The sequence below is a fragment of the Pelodiscus sinensis genome, chromosome 1 (genome assembly GCF_049634645.1).
Source record: "Pelodiscus sinensis isolate JC-2024 chromosome 1, ASM4963464v1, whole genome shotgun sequence".
Taxonomy (NCBI): domain Eukaryota; kingdom Metazoa; phylum Chordata; order Testudines; family Trionychidae; genus Pelodiscus; species Pelodiscus sinensis.
Window position 1 is genome coordinate 138,502,485 of NC_134711.1, and position 18,386 is coordinate 138,520,870.

The 18,386-nt window shown below is 52.0% G+C and overlaps 1 protein-coding gene across 3 annotated transcripts; it reads left to right on the forward strand.

Moving 5' to 3' along the window:
• The first annotated feature begins 7,044 nt into the window (after nucleotides 1-7,044).
• Nucleotides 7,045-18,127, forward strand: PIANP (PILR alpha associated neural protein). 3 transcript variants are annotated; one of them, XM_075903900.1, is made up of 6 exons: nucleotides 7,045-7,086; nucleotides 13,056-13,124; nucleotides 13,351-13,916; nucleotides 14,060-14,141; nucleotides 14,419-14,646; nucleotides 15,042-18,127. In XM_075903900.1, the coding sequence occupies exons 2-6, from the start codon at nucleotides 13,078-13,080 to the stop codon at nucleotides 15,061-15,063; spliced, it is 945 nt and encodes a 314-aa protein (XP_075760015.1). In that variant the 5' UTR covers nucleotides 7,045-7,086; nucleotides 13,056-13,077; the 3' UTR covers nucleotides 15,064-18,127. The 3 variants fall into 3 exon arrangements, with proteins under 3 accessions (XP_075760015.1, XP_075760006.1, XP_075760026.1); XM_075903891.1 differs by lacking the exon at nucleotides 7,045-7,086 and adding an exon at nucleotides 7,383-7,682; XM_075903911.1 differs by lacking the exon at nucleotides 7,045-7,086 and adding an exon at nucleotides 7,665-7,682 and having other exon boundaries at nucleotides 13,056-13,117.
• The last annotated feature ends 259 nt before the right edge of the window (nucleotides 18,128-18,386 follow it).

Genomic DNA, 18,386 nt, shown 5'->3' on the forward strand with positions numbered 1-18,386 from the left:
GAATAACACCCATTTCAAAATAGAGTGTGTGTGTGGATGGTGCAGCTATGGTTATTTTGAAATAATTGGCCTCCAAGGCTTCTCACAGCTTCCCTGGTGGCCACTCTGTGCATACCCCTCAAAACTCTATAGTTTCCCTTCCCTTGCAGCCTTTAAAGCTGCAGCCACAGGGAAAACTGTTTGTGGCACTATGCAGGCTCTGCCAGCCCTGTGCCACACTGAAGAACACATTTCTGCAGCAATGGCTGACCCCAGTGCTCCCACCAAGTCTCTCAGGGCTGCTAGCAAGCCAGCAGCCAGCTCCCAAGCCCCTGGCCCGGGGCAGAAGAGAGCCCCTTCCTGGTCTGGTGTGGAGATCCTGGATCTCATTGAGGTCTGGGGAAAGGACGCTAACCTCCAGGATCTCCACACCAGGTGCAGGAACGCCAATGTTTATGGCCAGATGCATACCAGCCTGGACCAGGAGGACCAAATGCACACCCAGGAGTAGGAGTGCATGAAAAATCAAAGAACTTGGGCAGGCCTACACCAAGGCCAGGGAATAGAGTTCCCACTCAGGAGAGGCACCCCGGACCTGCCGCTTTCATGAGCAGCTGCACCGCATCCTGGGAGGGGGGTCAGTCCCTCCTTTGCCTAGAGATGCCTATTGTGAGCTTCCCAGAGGGTGGGGCTGTGGATGAGGAGGAAGAGGAGGTGGAGGAGGAAGAGAAGGCCAGTCAGGACACTGTGCCTACCAACCAGGCAGTCATCCTGTCCCTGGAGCCAGATCCTCCCTCCCAGGATGTCTCCCAAGGTTCAGACAAAGCTGAGAAAGGCCCAACTACCCCATCCCCCGCAGGGCTTTGTGAAGGCGGGACAGAGTTCACCCCACCCAGGAAACCCCATTCCAGGAGCTCACTACCCTCCTGGGACAATAGTAAGAGTCAAACCTGCATGAGCACGGCCCCGACAGTTGATCTCCCCAGGCTGAACTGGGTCCCGAACGAGTGGTAATTGTCCGGCATGGTAAGCTTCCATGGGGCAATGGCGACCCATTGGAGGAGGATGGGGGTCACATGTGGGTGTCCCATCACCAGAAGGCAGGGGCGAACCACTCGCACAGCTCCAGGAAGGTGGCCTTCCACATGCAGAAGTTCTGCAGCCACTGCTGGTCGTCCTGCCGCTCCATGACGATCCGAGTCAGAGCTGGTGTCCTTTCATCAGAAGTGGGGCTGCACAGTGCATGGGGGAAGGCAGGAGGGGCGGTGGTGCATGAGAAGCACATGGAGTGGGGTGAAGAGGTGCCCAGAGTGAGCTTCTGGTCCTAATCCTGCAGGACTATGAGGGCAGGAGACTTCCTGTGCCAGGAGACTTCTTGGCTGCAGGTCCGGCCCCATGGCTGGAGTGCTGTGGCATCCGCAAGGGCAACCAGAGCAGGCAGTGTGGTGTTTACTGTCCCTCGAGGAAGGAGGCAATGGAGAGGAGACTGAGACACGACTGTCCTGGGCGCTCCCTTTAAGGCGTGAGTCTCAGATAGGCTCAGGCAGCAGCTCCAGGAAGTGAGTGCTGTCCTGACGCCCTGCCCGGAGCGCTTCTGGGGGGGTCTTTCATGCAATTCCGGCTCCAATCAGTGTGGATACGCTATTTCGACATAGCTCTGCGCTATTTCGATGGGCATTTGTAGAATGGACGTGCTATTTCCAAATAGTTATTTTGGGAGTTATTATTCCAAAATAAATGCATAGTATAGACATAGCCTAACTTTTCAGTTGCCTGTACTACAATGAAAATAGTTTGAATGGTGCCAGTTTACCAAGCAGTTCAGATAACTCTTTATGACTGCCCATATCTCATCACTTTGTATCATCTGCAAAGTTTGTCAGTAGTGATTGAAAATTCACTTCCAGATCAGTGAACACATTGAATAGTTGTGCACCTAGTACTGGTTTGTACAGAGCCGCCTTAGAAACACTCCCAATGAATCCCCATTGCCACTACTTTTGGGGGAGTGGTAAATAACAAAGAGGAGAAGTCACTGATGCAGAGTGGTCTGGATGGCTTGATAAGCTGAGTGTAAGCAAGCTTTACTGATGACTCAGTGTAAATGCATCCATCTAGGAACAAAGCATGTAGGCTGTGCTAGATGGGGGACTCTATTCTGGGAAGCAGTGACTCTGAAAAAGACTTCATGGTCATGGTGAATAATCAAATGAGCTGTGTGACACTGTGTCTAAAAGGATTAACGTGTTCTTGGGGTTCATCAACAGAGGAATCCTGAGTAGGAGCAGAGAGGTTATTTTACCTCTGTGTTTGACAGCTGCTGGAATCCTGTGTCCAGTTCTGGTGTCCACAATTCAAGAAGGATGTTGATAAGAGAGAGTGCAGAGAAGAGCAACAAAAACGATTAAAGGAATAGAAAACATGCCTTCTAATGAGAGACCCAAGGTGTTCAGTCTAGTTAGCTTAACAAAGAGATGGGTAATTAGCCATTACAGTCTATGAGCACCTACACTGGAACAAATCTTTAATAATAGGTTCTTTGGTCTCACAGAGAAAGATATAACATGCTGATGGCTAGAAGGTGAAACTAGAAAAATTCAGACTAGAAATAAGGAATAAAGTTTGAACAGATTAACCATTGGAACAACTTACCAAGACTCATGTGAATTCTCTATCGCTAATAATTGTCAATCAAGATTGTTTGAAGGATCTGCTCTAGGAATTATTTTGGGGAAATTCTATTGCCTGTGTCAGACAAGCTGATCACAGGAGGTCAGACAAGCTGATCACAATAATTCCGTCTGGCCTTAGAATCTATGAATTTTTGATACTATATAGTGCCAATTTTTAAATCAGAATATCATGAAATGCTAAGTCAATCACCTTACAAAACTCTAAGTTTATTGCAGTGACACATTTATCTTTAACATCCAAATCCATAATCTTATGAAACACTGAAGTCAGGTTAGTATGAGAAAACCTATTCTTCATAAATCAAATTGATTGGCATTCATTATATTCCTATCCTTTCATTCTTTATCAATTGAATCTTGCACCAGCCTTTCTGTTATTTTGTCCAGGATTGACATCAGGAAAACTAGACCTCTAAACCCTAAATACTTTATCCCAGCCCCTTCATCCACACTTCACAGTAAAAGGTGGTATCACCAGCTTCACACTAATCCTGTGACCTGCCCATCCTATGCCTTTAAAAGTCCCTTAACCACACTCTCTCTAATGCCCTTCCCCTAATTCATCATAAGAACGTAAGAACAGTCACAGTGGGTCAGACCAAAGGTCCATCCAGCCCAGTATCCTGTCTGCCGACAGTGGCCAATGCCAGATGCCCCAGAGAGAGGGAACACAATAGGAAATCCTCCCATGATCCCTCCCCTGTCACTCATTTCCAGGCATAACCCCTAGCTTCAGCCCAGGTATCAGCTTAGCAGCCTCCCCTGCTCTCCACCTACCCCCCTCATCTGTCTGTCTGTCTCTCCCTTTTCCGTGACACCTTTGCACTATCCTCACCCCAGGCATGGGGGACCTTACTCTGTATCTCCCATTTCTTTGCCTCTTTCTCCCTTCTGTGTTTTAGGTCTTGGGGAGATTTTCAGTCTTTGCGTCATTTGGATCTTTGCCCTTTAACTGACCTTTTTCCTGGCTGAATTTTCTCCTCTCTTTTGTGCTTCCCAATTATAACTAATGCATTCACCAGAACTTGAAAAGGTCAGCAGGAGCTTGAGTGGCTGGGTTAGCCCCTTCTGGAGCCTTGTATCCCATAGGTAACCCCTAGGTCAAGAAAAGAGAAGAAGGGAGTGGGAGAGGAGAAGAAAGCCAGCAGAAGGCTGCATGCTAACATGCATAGGGCTAAGATGTCTTCTGATTCTGGGAGCAGTGGTGATGCCATGTCGCTGACCCACAGTCCTGTATATCCCTGTCTGCATAAAAGGAGCATGGTGAGGATTAGCAGAGTGAGGTTTGTACAGATCATTTGCATAAGTCCCAGGAGGGCTAGAGGTGAAAAGGTTGGGATAACCCCCAAATAACACCACACTGCAGGAGGAGATGTGAGGAGCTCCGAGGCACATGTACACTGTCATCTCTCTGAAACACACACGCTACAATTCTCCCAAATACAAACAGGAATCCTGACCTCTGCCCCACAACATAGATAGTGACATCCCTCCAAACACACAAGCTCTCATCACCTACCTCACGGACAATCACAAAGACATGCTGCTACGCCCAGCCGCACACACTCATTGATTCTCCAGATTTTAGAAGCATTGACTCTCCCAAAAACACCTATGGAAGCACACACCAACCAACCACACACACGCACACGCACACACACACACATGAAACAGACATCCTGACACCTTCAGACAACTCACACACTTTACTGGCATGACAATTTATAGAGGTGTTGAGTAAGTATAATAAATACAAACTCCTCAGGTGTCTGTCAAAGGTGGGTACAATCTGTTCCAGGCTTCACACTGTTCTTTTCATCAGTGTCCATTCTTAATGTAATGGCAGGTTGCTATATAGTGTGATGCTGTCTCTATCTTTTCTGTCTGTCTCACAAGGTCAGGAATGGTCTTTCCTCATCCCTTGGGAGATGAGAATGTGAGGAAATTGTTTGCTTGCTCCCTCATATTTCAGAATCTGGAATGGAAAATGTCTTTCTTTTTTAGTCTCTCCTCTGTCAACTGTTGGTTGCATAGTTGCTCCCTTCTGGATTTAGACTATGCTTTGTGTTTAATACTTCATGATGAAGGGAATATTTGCCTGTTGAAACATCCCCCTGACCTCTCAGACACACACCTTTGACCCCACTAGCCTCCAACACACACTGAAAGACATACTCCCCCCCCCCCCCCACCAAGCACCACGGAGAAACAACCAGAAATGAACATAAGGACTCCAACACCAAACACAGGGTGAAGCCCTTTTCCTGGCAGCTCATATTCCCCTGTGATGGACACCTTTCTCATACATCTTGGCAACACTTGTATAACTTGTTATGCCAACAAAGTATTTAAAATACTATTCAATTGGCATACAAAAACACATTCCCATAGACTGTATAACCATTTCCAGAGACATCCCCAAATATACGTAGCAACACACTCAAAGGGAGTCTATACAGCAGGGCTTAACTTGAAATAAGCTATGCAAATTGAGCTATGCTAATTGCGTAGTTCATTTCAAAATAGCTTATTTTGAAATTGGGAGGGCATACACCGCACTTACTTCAAAATAGAGCACTCTTCCTCTGACTTCCCTTATTCCTTGTACAATGAGGGTTAAAGGAGTCAGAGTAAGAAGTCCTCCAACTTGACAGTATTTTGAAATAACTGCCTGCTGTGTAGACGTGGACTAAGTTAATCCAAAATAACACTGCTGTGTAGATGTGCCCATATACATATTCAGTAATACATACACATTGACACACGGACACAGAACATGGACATTGAGGTGCTCCCCAAACACACATACACTGACACACAGTACATTGGTCACTCACACACCTTGCCATGCACAAACTCCCCTAGAAATGCCAGCCCTTCACTTCACTGCTTTAGAAGGGTAACAGCTGGTGCTCAGGTTGGATGTAGAGCAGGGGTCTCCAACCTGTTTAAGCACGAGATCACTTTTTGAATTTAAGTGCAATTTACATTCTACCTCAAACCCAAATATCCTTTGCCCCGCTTCCTTTGTGCCCCTTCTCCGAGGCCCCACCCCTGCTCACTCGGTCCTCCCCCCATCCTCTCTTTTAGCAGGCAGGGGCACAGGGTTGGGGCACAGGCTCTGTTCTTGGGCTAAGGGATCTGTAGCATGAGAGGGGCTCTGTGCTCAGCGTGGGGCAGGGAGTTGGGGTGCAGGAGGCAGGCTCTGTAAGGGTTTGGGGGGGCTTGGGGCTAGGTCAGGGGCTGGGGTGCAGGAGGGCTTCATGACTGGGGCAGGCGGTTGGAATGCTGGCTTCAGCTGGGCCCTGCTTACCTCAGGTGGCTCCTGGGTGGTGGTGCAGTGGGGCTAAGGCTCACCCCTGCCCTGGCCCTGCACCACTCTCAAAAGGAGCCAGCAAACCCCCTCCATCCCAAGCCCTGGTGTGCCCTCCCCACCCCCGTTTAGTGAAGATAGAATACAGGTGGGAGAGGGGCACCCTGAGATCAGTGTCCCTCCTCTCCCTTCCCTACACAACAAATGCGAGGCTCCCCAGTTGGGGGGGGGGGACGACAATGCCAAGGCAAAAAGCAGGAGCAGCATGGCAGTGGGGGGGAGGGGCAGCTGAAGTGCTGGCACTTGATCGCCTCTTGGCCAAACCAGTCAGGATCCCCTGTCAGAGGCTCCACGGTCTACTGGTAGATCCCGATGGACTGGTGACCACTGCTGTGGAGGGTGACATTGTGAAGCGGTGACTTTAGGAGAAGGGGAGTCCAGTGGGGATGTCAGAGGCGGAGATCCCAGGGGCATAGGGAGTGATGGGAAGAGGGTGTCGGTGCGGGGAGGGGTGCGGGAGAGGAGCAGCCCTAGTGGGATGGGGCACTATGCTGAGCTGTTGGGTGGGAAGGCTGCTGCAGCAGGGAAGGGCTCAGGGCGTTAGCAGGTGGCTGGGGCGGTTCGGGGTGACTGGGGGGAGGGGGTAAGCCCTTTGGCACGAGGCCAGGGCAGATGCAGAGGAAGGGGCTGGGCTGGGGGCCAGTCTGGGCGGGTGTTTTGGAAGAGGTTGCAGGGGCGGGAGGGGGGGTTGGGGGCTGGCTGGGCAGGGATGCTGCGCAGGGAGCTTGGGGAGGAGGGGACACGGGGGGATGGTGGAGAGGGGCTTTCCTCGCCGGGGGCGCGGGGGTTCTGCATCGCCCCTCCCAAGGACAGACCCTGCCGGCGTCTGGCTTCACTGGCTAGCGCTCAAGCCACGAGTGACGGGGCCCTTGGAGACACCGCTCTCCATAGCAACGTAATCGCTTCCCGTTAAGATACGGACAATAGGCAGCAAGATGAGCGGGGGAAAGAGACAGACAGACAGAGACAGACAGAGGGGGGGGGGGGGGGTCTGGCTGCAGGGAGCAGCAGGGCTCGGCAGCTGGGAGGAGGCGGGGCCAGGTGTGTTGGGGGCAGAGGGCGGGGGGTGCGCGGAGGAGCAGGGGGTCGGTGGCTGGCGCTCGGATGGGGGGAGCGGCCGCTGGTCCCGGAGCAGGGGCTGGGAGCGGCGGGCGGATGAGCCGGGGTCTGGGGGCGCACGAGGGGGCGGGCGGTGGGGCCGGGAGCTGGGGGCGGAGCCCGGGGGCGGCGGAGGGGCGGGCAGGGGGGCCCGGGGCTGGGGGCGGAGCCCGGGGGCGCAGGGGGCCCGGGGGCGGCTCGGGGCGGGCAGAGGCAGCACTGGGGGCTCGGGCTCCCGTCGCTCTGCTGCGCGGCTCCCCCGGCCCGGCCCGCCCCCGAGCCCGCAGGCAGCCGGGGCTGCGGCTCTGGGCGGGCCGGCAGGCAGGGGGTTAACGCAGCCGGCGAGGAGAGACAGAGGCAGCGCGGGGCTGGCCCAGCCCTCGGCAGCTGTTTATTCCAAGGCAGCCTCTCGCTCCCTTCAGCCAGGGCTCAGCCCGCCGCGCCCGGCCATGCGAGGCGCCCGCCGCAGCCGCCCCAGCCGGGCCCCCCCCGCCCCGCGCTCCCCCGCGCCACCTGCCCCTCGGGCGTCCGCCCGCAAGGTGAGTTTGGTCCCTGGCTCCGGGCGCCGCGCACGGTCCGGGGATGCGGCGGGCAGGGCTGGGCAGGGGGCGCTGCCGGCCGAGTCATCGCCCCCTGGGCTCTGGTCCCGCGCCCCTCACCTGGCCGCTGGTCCGCCCGCACCCTGCCCTGCGGCCCCGAGACCTGTTGTGCTGGAGGCGCCCACCCGGCCCGGGCGCCCGGTGCGGGGAGCCCGAGAGCCCGGGGTCTCGGGCCGGGCGCTCGGAGAGGCAGAGCGAGCAGACTTGGGACACATGCGGGAGGCTGCTCCCGCACCCGCAGGGCGCCGCCACGGCGGGCCACGCTCCCGCTCCGCATGCAGCTCTCAGCGCCGCCACAAGCTCGGACTTCTCCGGGCCCCGAGCACTGGGCGGTCCGCCCCCGAGCCACGCTCCGCACGGAGCCCAGCGCCGGGACGTGCCCCTGCCCGCGCACCCTGGCGTAGCGGGGTCCGTGCCCGGAGTGCTCTGAGCCGGCAGGGCCCCGCCCCAGGGCACTGGCTAACCCCCCGCACCACGGGCCCGCCCGGCGGAGACCTTAGCCCAGGACTCACACGCGGGCAGCAGGTCCAGCAGCATCCACAGCCCCCAGCCGCCCGCATCCCACCTCAGCCTCCCGACAGCGACATCTCCTCGGAGGGCGACCGGCATTCCCGGGCCCATGCCCAGCGGGACCCCCGTGCAGCACCCCCAGCTCCAGGGCAGCAGCCTTCGCACTCCCAGCCCCTCCCACACCCTGGCCAAGTGCCTCCCACACACCGCACAGGGGACCCCGGCCCTGTTCTCTAGCACTGGGGCGCCCCTGCTCTCAGACACAGAGCGGCCCTTCCTCGGCCGCGGGCACCAGGATTCCCACCTCACTGACCAAGTGCGGTGGGACTGGCACCATGGCACAGCCCGGAGAGTCCCGCTGCCACTGCCCCGGCTCAGTGGGCTCTGACCTAGGCACTGCCAGTCCCATGCTAGCATTCGCCTCCTTGCCAGGGGCAGGCTCCGTCTTGTTCTGACTTATAAAGAGCGGCATTGGGGGTGGATCAGGCTGGGCAAAGAGGGAGTTTGCCTGTAGCGCCCGATGAGATGGAGTTAATGAGCGATGTTGCTATTAGGGAGTCCCATAGGCTTGGCCCAGCTCCTATGAATGCTCGGTTCCTCAGGCTTGAGCCCTCCCCCGTCTGCCCATTGACAATTTCATTTCTCCAGGGGAAGGTATTTGTCACACGAAGCCATCTTGGCAGAGGGAGAGGCGATTGATTGCTCGTGTCACTGGGGTCAGTCCCATGGAGGGCTTTGAATATCAGGATGGAGACCCTGAATTGGGCTCTCTCTTTAATGGGGCCCTGTGTGGGGTGCAGAGAACCAGGGTGGTGCATTCCAGCAAAATGAATTGCTAAACTAACAGGCTGATGTATCCTGAATTCCTGACGCTTTCTGAAGGCAAAGTGCTTCATTCCCATAGAGAATATTGCAATCGTCTTATTTAGATACTACAAAACACAGATCCCTGTGGCCAGATCCACGTCAGATAGAATTAGCTGCAATCTTTTGACCATCTTGGCTTCCTTAGTCCCACTAGCATGACTTGTCTTGTATGTATTCGGACTTAGCCAGTTGCTCATTAATCAGATGTTGTTCACCACAAAGCATCAAGAAAGCTATGAGATTTACAGTTTGCAAGTCCAGAAGGGACCATTGTCATCATCTTATCTGACCTCCTGCCCAGCACAATAGAATTTCACCGATTTTATTTCCTGCATCAAGCCCATAACTTCTGCATGAGCTACAGCATATCTTTTAGGAATACAGCCATTTCAAGACAATCCACCGCAGTCCTAAATACACTGCTCTGTTGTGGGATCCTCGTTGTTAACAATTTGTCTCACTTCAGCTTCCAGCAGTTGGGCACTATAGATAACAGCTGATGCAGTGTTGACTCGCATCAGCTTATTGCTAGCACCTCAGACATGCAGTGTAGTCTCCCTAGCTCTCTCAAAGTTTTATATTGAATAGGGTGGCAGAGAGAACTGAGCATTCGTGGCTCCCATCTATGAGGCATCAACATGGATAAACAGTTGTCCATGATTAATTTTTGGGGTCCACCTGCATGCAACAGGATCAAGACACTAGCAGTGGGAGTCATATACAACATTCAAGTAGAACATCATCTCAGGTTCAGCCCACTAGCACAGAAATGCATGCTTCCAGCCCACGAGAGCAGACTGCCAGGGCATTTGCTCTGACAGGCACAGTACCAGACTCTTGGCACAGTGGGAGCCATGGTTTGTGGCACAAGCCCCAAGATTTACACTTCCAGTTTCCAAGAACAGTGGGATCTCTGCCACACAGGAAACCAGAACCAGGGAGTGAGTGCAGCTGGCTATGTAACCCACAGTAACAGCACTGGATTCACATTCCCAGTCTCCAAGTGCAAAGAGATCTGCTTGTAGTTAGCACACGAGTTCCAGTAGGTACAGTCTGAGTCTGGGTGCATAGTGCAGTGACTCAAGAGTGTGGACACTAGTCTCAGGTCAGAGTATTAGAAATACATGCACAAAAGCCAAATTGGTTCTGAGTTCTATTTCAGCAGTCAAGTTACAGAGCTCTGCAAATCCATAGATCCCTGCTTTATATCTATGGGTATCCACATCTGCAGATATGGCTGCAGATCTGCATGGCTCATTTTTGTGGATACAGATGCAGATGGGCATACAAATTTTGTATCCAGTCAGGCTCTACCAAATGTCAAGTGGAAACTCTTCAGGTAATACAACAGCCTTAACATGTAGTCACTGTCAGTCTCCTTGGGTACACTGATCTATCTTGCTACCCAAATGAACCTATCTTTGTGATAGATGGTATCTTACACCAAGCATCATAGCAGTAGTCAAATTACTTTCAGTCCCAAAGGACCAGTTACTTACCCCAGGTCAGTGGCATGTTAGATCTTCTACTAAAGACAACATTTGTAGGCAATCTTACAGCAAACTTTATACAGAATTATTAAATAGGAAAAGGACATTAAAGAGCTATTTATGAAGTTGTGAGTAAACATAGACAACTGTGTAACAGTCTTCAATTTCATCAGGTAATAGAAATTTCTGTATTCAGCAAACTTTATATGTCCATTAGGATTAATCCAGGCTAAGCAGCTGGAGATCTTGCGTATGCCTAAAAACACTTTGGTGCCCTAGAGTTCAAGCGCACAGAGTTCCTTTTGTTTGGGGGGTTTTATCCCTCTCCTGCCACATGTCTTGACCTGCAAACTCAACCGAAGGAAGAACTCTTCTTGCAGGACTCTTCTTCACAGGGAGAAGGGTAGAACAGTAGAAGTCTTTTATCCTCTTGTGGATAGTACACAGGGAAATCCCAGTTGCAACATCCCACAATTATTTGGTATCAATGGACTTTTCCTTTTGGGATTCTGTTAAGATCTGCACATCACATGAACTGACATTTATCTTCTCTCTGGGGATTTACACAATTTAGAGGTTCACAATACAACTGCTCAAATATTATCTTACACTATGGGACACAGATGTTGTGAGATTAACGAATGCAGCAATTCATAAGTATTCAATAGAGACTAAACACACTCTCATAATTCTAATACCTATTTTAATATACACAGGTGAGCCAGACTGATTTCAGTTGTCTGGTTGTCAGTTTCAGTTGAGACAAGGGGATCTTGGCAAGAGCTGGCACCTGGTCTGCCAGCATCAGAGTGGGATTGCCACCCAAGGGCACCAGAGCTAATGCTTACAGCCCCTGAGTATAGCAAGATTCAGAACTCCCAGCTTCAGAGTTCACATTTAAACATCTTGCTATGCCCCCTCTATCCATCACAGGTTGGGAGTAATGTAACCCCTGCATCAATGAGAGGCAGTAGCAGGAGTAGCTGCTGATCTCCATGCCCTTCATATTTGGGGAACCCCAGCTTCTCTTTATGGGTTGATCCTGCTACCTGTGGGACCAGGGCAGGTTGCATTAGCGGATGGATGAGAATTTTTTTCCTCTGTGAACCTTGTTTAAATATTTAGCAGAAGCTACCTAAAAATATCCCCACTTAACACAGCAGCAGCGAGACATCCACTCCCTCAAGATGACTGTCATCTCCTGCTAACCTTGGGGTGATCTGTCCCTTGCTCTAGAGCTGGGGTGACACTCCTGATGTGTGTGTGTATGTGTATTAAAAACTGCCAAAGGACTGTGCACAGCTTGGGAGTAGAAGTTATGCAACAGGTTGGCCCTCAAGTCACCCCAAGCTGGACATTCTCCTGGCTCAGTCAGTCATGAGCACAAACAGGCAGACTTCCACCCCTCTGGAAGATACCGAGGCAGAGCAGCAGGGAGCTGTCAATGGGTTCTCCACACACATCCTTGCTGACCCTGGAGCCAAGATTTTGTAGCTACAGCAAAAAAATAAGCAGACTATTTACACTGATTTTCTGTTTAAAGGTTTTGCTTTAGAACAGACTCCCAGTATCCGGCAGCTCATCACTCCACACCTCAGAAAAGAGTCTGGGACTCCTCTGGGCACTGCTTAGCGGGAGGGAGCGCCTGAGAGTTGGAGCAAGTGCAGGGCAGGAAGGGAGCAACACCATGCCTCCTAGTGCCCAGCTAGAATGCAAGGGGAATGGGCATGGCCAGACCATAAACCCAACGTATAACCTTAGTTTACTAGTAGCTATGCGAGCTAACAATATTACTAATAGAGAAATGGGAAAGAGTGGCAGATGAGAGAGAAGGAGAAGAGACCGGAGCAGAGGGCATGGAAAACCTAATTCCGTGTTAGCCAATGGGAATGTAAACTAAATATTTGATGGGTACATTTTTGCTCTTAAATTTGTTAGCAGATCTGGACTTTTCTAGATGATTCACTCTCACTTTCATATTGTCTTTATCACTGTTGTTTCCCCCCATTTTCTCCAACACACACTGGAGGAGTCCCTTTTTTAATAAATGTATTACTCACTCCATAGTATAAACAAACAGAATTCCAACTTGATCTAGTGACAAGCAAACAAAGACTGAATTCCCTTCGACCTTCAGGCACAGAAGTCCCTAGTGACACTGTGTGCACAGTTTGTACAAATGTTAGTGTGACTAAGTGTGGGCACGTGCCTTTGTGTGCCGTGGGTGTGCATGTGGAGGAAGAAGAGACTATGGCATGTGCCTATGTGAGTCTGCACAAGATGTGTGTATGCTCAAGACGTGTGCCTGTGGGCTGTGTGGACAGCGTAGTGTGTTGGGGCCCAGGCTGTGAATGACCAGGCATGACTGGAGCATTCACATCAGTGCTGATGGGCACTAGGAGTGCTGGAGATGACAGCCACTGAATTTCCTTTTTTTGTCCCTTAGTGAAGAATATGAGACGGGGTGGATGCTGAGTGAAGACACTGTTGCCTCTGCTATGGAGTCAGGTACCTGGTAGGTTCATTACTTCCAGTTAATCAGCATTGTAGAAGGCACACTACAGAATAGGAGAGGCACACTGGCCAAGGGGGGACTCAAGGCACAGCCTTTCCTTGCAGGGCTATAGATGCCGTAGGAAGGGGGTAGGAATGCTGGCTGTGGTGCCAACTCAGCAGCTCCAGGTCTGCCATCTCCCAGCAGGGGGTGCTCTTTTGCCAATTCTCTCTCTCTCCTCCCTCAGTGTGATGCTCCCGCTGGTTTCCTGTCACCACTCGCTGCAGCTCTGGACCCTCCTGCTCCTGGCCTTAACATGCTCTTCACACGGCGTCTGGTCTCTTCGCTCCCGAAGCCCCCTTGCTCCCCGGCCACTCTGTGCCCGGCGCAGCCCCTCGGCTGCCAGGCCTGTTTGCATCTGGGACAAGATCTCACCCCCAGAGAGAGACTCGCGCTTCATCACACTGCGCCAGCGATTTCTGACCCCAAAGGAGGGGGAGCTGCGTCATGCCATGCGGCTGAGGCGCCAGGCCCCAGGAGCCCGGCCTGCCACCCCCTCTGGGTTTGAGGAGGGGCTGCCTTCATCCCAGTACCCCTGGGCCATCGTATGGGGTCCCACAGTGTCAGATGAGGATGGAGGTGACACCAACTCAGCCAATCCTGGCTTCCCGCCTCTGGGTTACACCTTTGTTTCACCACATGGGATGGCAACGGCACAACCCAACTCCCATTCGCTGCTGCACAATGCGGGGCTCAACCTGCGGGAGACGCCCGCTACACTGAGACCCTTTTTATTCGGGCCCCGGGGAGAAGGTAAATCTGCACCACATCTCTGTCACCTTCTGCTGGGAGAGGCCAGGAGTGCACTCGGGTGGGCAGGGGCTCGCCTGGCCCTTTCCCTGCGGTGCCTCTGGCTGGGTGCTGGAGGCAGCTCTCACGTGCTCTTTCTCTCTCAGGTGTGGATCCTCAGCTCTATGTTACCATCACAATCTCCATCATTATTGTCCTAGTCGCCACCGGGATCATCTTCAAGTTCTGGTGAGTGGGGTTCCGGGCTGGGAGTGTTATCTTACTTGGTTGCACACTGGGAGCCTTCGCTCCTCCTGGGGCTCACCAGGCCAGAGACACTGCTTGGACTTTGGGGAGGCGCTTTGGGGACATGTTGCAGAGTGGTGGGGGAGGGTTAGAGCATGGACCCAACTGTGCTCAGGGTGCAAGGGCTCCGGGGGCGATAGGGCACAGACTCCATTGTTTTTGAGGTTCGGGTACCTTAGGGGCAAGGTCTTCCCTGGTCTTAGCGATGCTCTCTCTGCAGCTGGGACCGTAATCAGAAGCGGCGGCGTCACTCTGGGCAGCAGAGTGGAGTGCGGCAACAGGAGAGTCAGCAGCCACTCACAGACCTGTCGCCCACCACAGTCAGCATCCTGGGACCCTACGGAGACACCCTGGTCCCGACCCCTGAGATGGAGGAGCCCAGGCAGGTCCAGGAGGGTGTAGAGAAACTGGGGGGCCAGGGGAAAAGCAGGACCTTCCAGCTCAACCGGTGAGTGACGGAAAGGAGGGAGTACGGCGGGGACAGAGATGGGGAGAGGGAGAGGAAGAGGAAGAAAAGAACGCTGGCCCAAGAAGAGACAGAGAGAAAGAGAGAGCAGTTCTCTGCTGCCCGTCTTGGAAACCAGGGCACAGAGGGTTGTTTGGTGCAGGGAGCCAGTGGGGAAAAAAGCGAATCTGGGGAAAGGACTCCAAACTGCCCTCCTGCTCTGGACTCTGTGCACCCAGGGGGGGCCTCTGTTTAAGGGAAGGGCTGGAGTCCCATTGCATGAGATGCTAGGAACTAGGAGCCTTGGGGAGGGGGTGGAGGTGGGGAATAGTACTAGCCAGGCAGGGAGGGGGGACCTGAGGAGGCATCTTCAATCTCTGATTATTTTATTTCTCCAGGATCCCCTTGGTAAACCTGTGAGACTCGTGGCGCCTGCTTCCACGACCCTTCTGCCGCACCCAGAGAGCGTCCTCGCCTGTTGCCTCTGCTACATCAGGAACCAGCTACTTGTGCCACAACTTCCCATTACCACAATTACCTTAACTGTCCCCAGATGTGCTCAGGCAATGGACAGGCGGTGCCTCACTGGCCTCATGCTGGAGGGGGAGAGGAAGCATGGGGATGACAAGAGAGTGGTGTCGGGGGGTGCAAGAGCAGTCAGTGTTGTGAAATTTTAACCTCCTGACCCTTCCCCAACACACACACATGCACTTTGGTCTTGGAGAACAACCTGCCAGTGCATGCCTACCATGGGGGTAGGGGAGGTGGAGAGGCAAGGGCCTACCCCCAGTCCCAGCCACTCTGTGTGTTCCTTCCTGTGTCGTGTGCTTTGAAGTGTCTTCCGAGGAAGTGGAGCCCACTGATTGCAGAGTTCCCAGCCTTAGGCAGGGATTCCAATGGGCTGGGGGGGGAGTCTTCTGCTAAGGACCCAGGAGCTGGCAACAGCTACTGGTGGTGCTGGGAAGAGCTCACTCAGCTCCTGCCCCCTCCCCTTGGGGAACCTTGTCGCTCCTTCTGTCAGTCCTGTCTTCTTGTTTTCTCTGTCTCCCAGTGCTTCTCCTTCTCGCTTCTTTCTCTGCCTCTTCCTCTGTATCCCGCTCAGCATCATCTGCTCTCTCTCGCTGGGGCTGGCTGCAGAATAGCTTCCATGCTCAGCACTTGGATCTTTTGGACCCCCCTGACCAAGGTTTGGTCCCCCACTCCAAGGTGATGTTTCCCAAAAGCTGAAGGCAAAATCCTCTGGCCATTTTCTAGCACAGCAAGTATGAAAAACAATCAGAAGCAAGGTAACTGCCCTGTGTGTAACCCTGAGCAAGTCTTTTATAGTCAGGGCTACAGCAAAGGAGCTGAAGTACAACATATGGGTGTGGGTGGCTGCACAGAACCTTTGCTGGGAACTGTGGGATTGGCTAGGCAAGGGGAAAAGTGGCTTGCATTTAGCAAAGGTCCACTAGAAGGCTCAGCTGGAAGAAGCATTCCAAATGGGGCGAGGAAAGGCCAGTGAAGGCAGGGAGGGACTGATGGCAGAGAAGACAAAGAATCCACTCATCCCATATGCCAAAAGAGAGCAGTTCATAAGCCACACATGAGAGTGTTGTGAGGGTGCAGACTGTGCACAGGAGAGACCAAGAGAGAAGGGCAGGCAGAAGTGGGATATTCATGGGTGAGCAGGGTGAGGTTGAATACCGAGGACACAATGGCTATGTTGTCTCTGCCAGAAAATATGTGTTGGCATGATCCTAGAGGAAACAAAGTTCTGGATTCTCTGCCATGATGGAGTTAGTTGATGTCAACTATTGGTTGGGGGAATAGCTCGGGATGTAAGTGACTAGTCACTTCTCTGAGGGAGCAGGAGCTGGTGCTGGGGGGAGCTAGCTTAAAAGTCACGGGCTGGGGAGGCAGAGGTGCAGGGGGGACTGGGCGCGAGCCAGGACTCAGCTGTCGCAGTTCATGCCCAGTCCCCCACAGTGCTCTTACTACATTTAAAAAGTAGAGGCACAGTGTCTGGGACCAGACACGAGCCAGGGCAGCTGAGTCCCGGATCATGCCTGGTCGCCTGCTGCACCTCTGCTTTTTAAATGAGCTGCTCTTACTACATTAAAAGACAGAGATGCAGCAGGGCTAGCTCACGGGGCCGGGAGCTAACTCCACTGCAGGTCTGCACCCCCGCCCCCCATCAACTAACTGAGTAGTCAATGGAAATTCTATTGACTACTTGATTAGCTGATTAAACACAATTTAACATCCTTAGACATGGCATTCACCTCACCTGTCTATCATGGGGGTAGGGGAGGTGCCTGTGCCTCGTCTCCACTAGGATTTTACAGTGAGCTGGCCAAGATGAGACAATCATCTCAGAGTAGAGAAACACCATTGTCCCCTTTTGTTGTCTCACTAGAAGATTTGCCTGGTGTTGCTTGGGTCCTTAACTCAATGAAGTGTTGTTTTTCTTCATTTAAATCACTGCTGTGGGGTGGGGCTGCGGAGATCAGTACGCTGGCTGTCCAGGAGAGAGGACAACCTCAGCCCTCTCTCGCTGAAGCAGCCTCTCCATGGCAGCTACAGCGGGCACAGCCGAGGGAGGGGTGCCTGTCCCCTGGCTGGGGACAGACAGACACACAAACAGACAAACTCTCTGAAATACATAATAGACAACTGTCCCTTTCCCCACCCCTGCTGGCCCAATGGGGTTATAGCTGTCCCACTCCACAGCTCTGGCCCTTTCCTGATCCCCTGTGATCATTCTACAGCAGTGTTTCTTAAACTGTATTCCGTGGCATACCGGTGTGCCGCAAGGCAGTCAGAGGTGTGCCATGGAGAACAACAGAGTTCAAAATGCCCGCTCCTTTTTGCTCAATAACTTTCCTCCCGTCCCTATTTTTCTTTTTTTGCTCAATAACTTTTTCCTGGACTCTTTTTTTTCCCCGTCAACACAAAAATCCTTGGTGTTCTTCATAAAAAAAATTGTTTGGTATTCCTCCATCTTAAAAATTTTAAGAAACACTGTTCTACAATATAACTGTCACTTCTCCCAGACCCCTCCCTTTCCATTTGATGAGAAATAATTGAATTCCAGGCACATCCCATTATCCTGGCATAGTCAAACTCTGATCTTGCTTTAAGTTCTAAGAAGAAGCTGCCTACCAAATTTGGTGGTTCCAAATTTAGGAAGTGTTCTTGAGCAAATGGACTCGCAGGCGCACATTTCTAAAATATATACGAAGTTTAATGTCTGTTCAGATAGAACCATCTCCACCAGGTGATGGGGGACCAAATGGTCTGATGTATTTTCTAGCTGGCTTACTGACAAGGTTATTGATAGGGACACGAAAAAGTGAATTTCCTTTATAAAACACAAAAAATAAACAATAGACATTTGAAAAAGCTGATGTTTATGTAAAATTACAGGCTTATTTTTTAACACTAGGCTGATTTATAACTATGAACTGTTTCCTTATCTAAGGTACATTTTAAACTGCATCTATAGGAGAAAATTTGTGCCAGTTTAATCATATCTGTTTACAATGTAATAATTTAAACTGGTTTAACTCTTGCTTAAATTCATGTTGGTAAAATTACCAAATTAAGCTAAACTAATTTAAGTGAGATTTAAACTGATTTTATGACATTTACACTGGAAAATTTTCACTACTTGAACGAGATCATTTTAAAATCAATTTAATTAAATCAATGCAACTTTTCAGTATAGATCAGGCTTAAATTTAGGTTCTTAGACTTTCAAC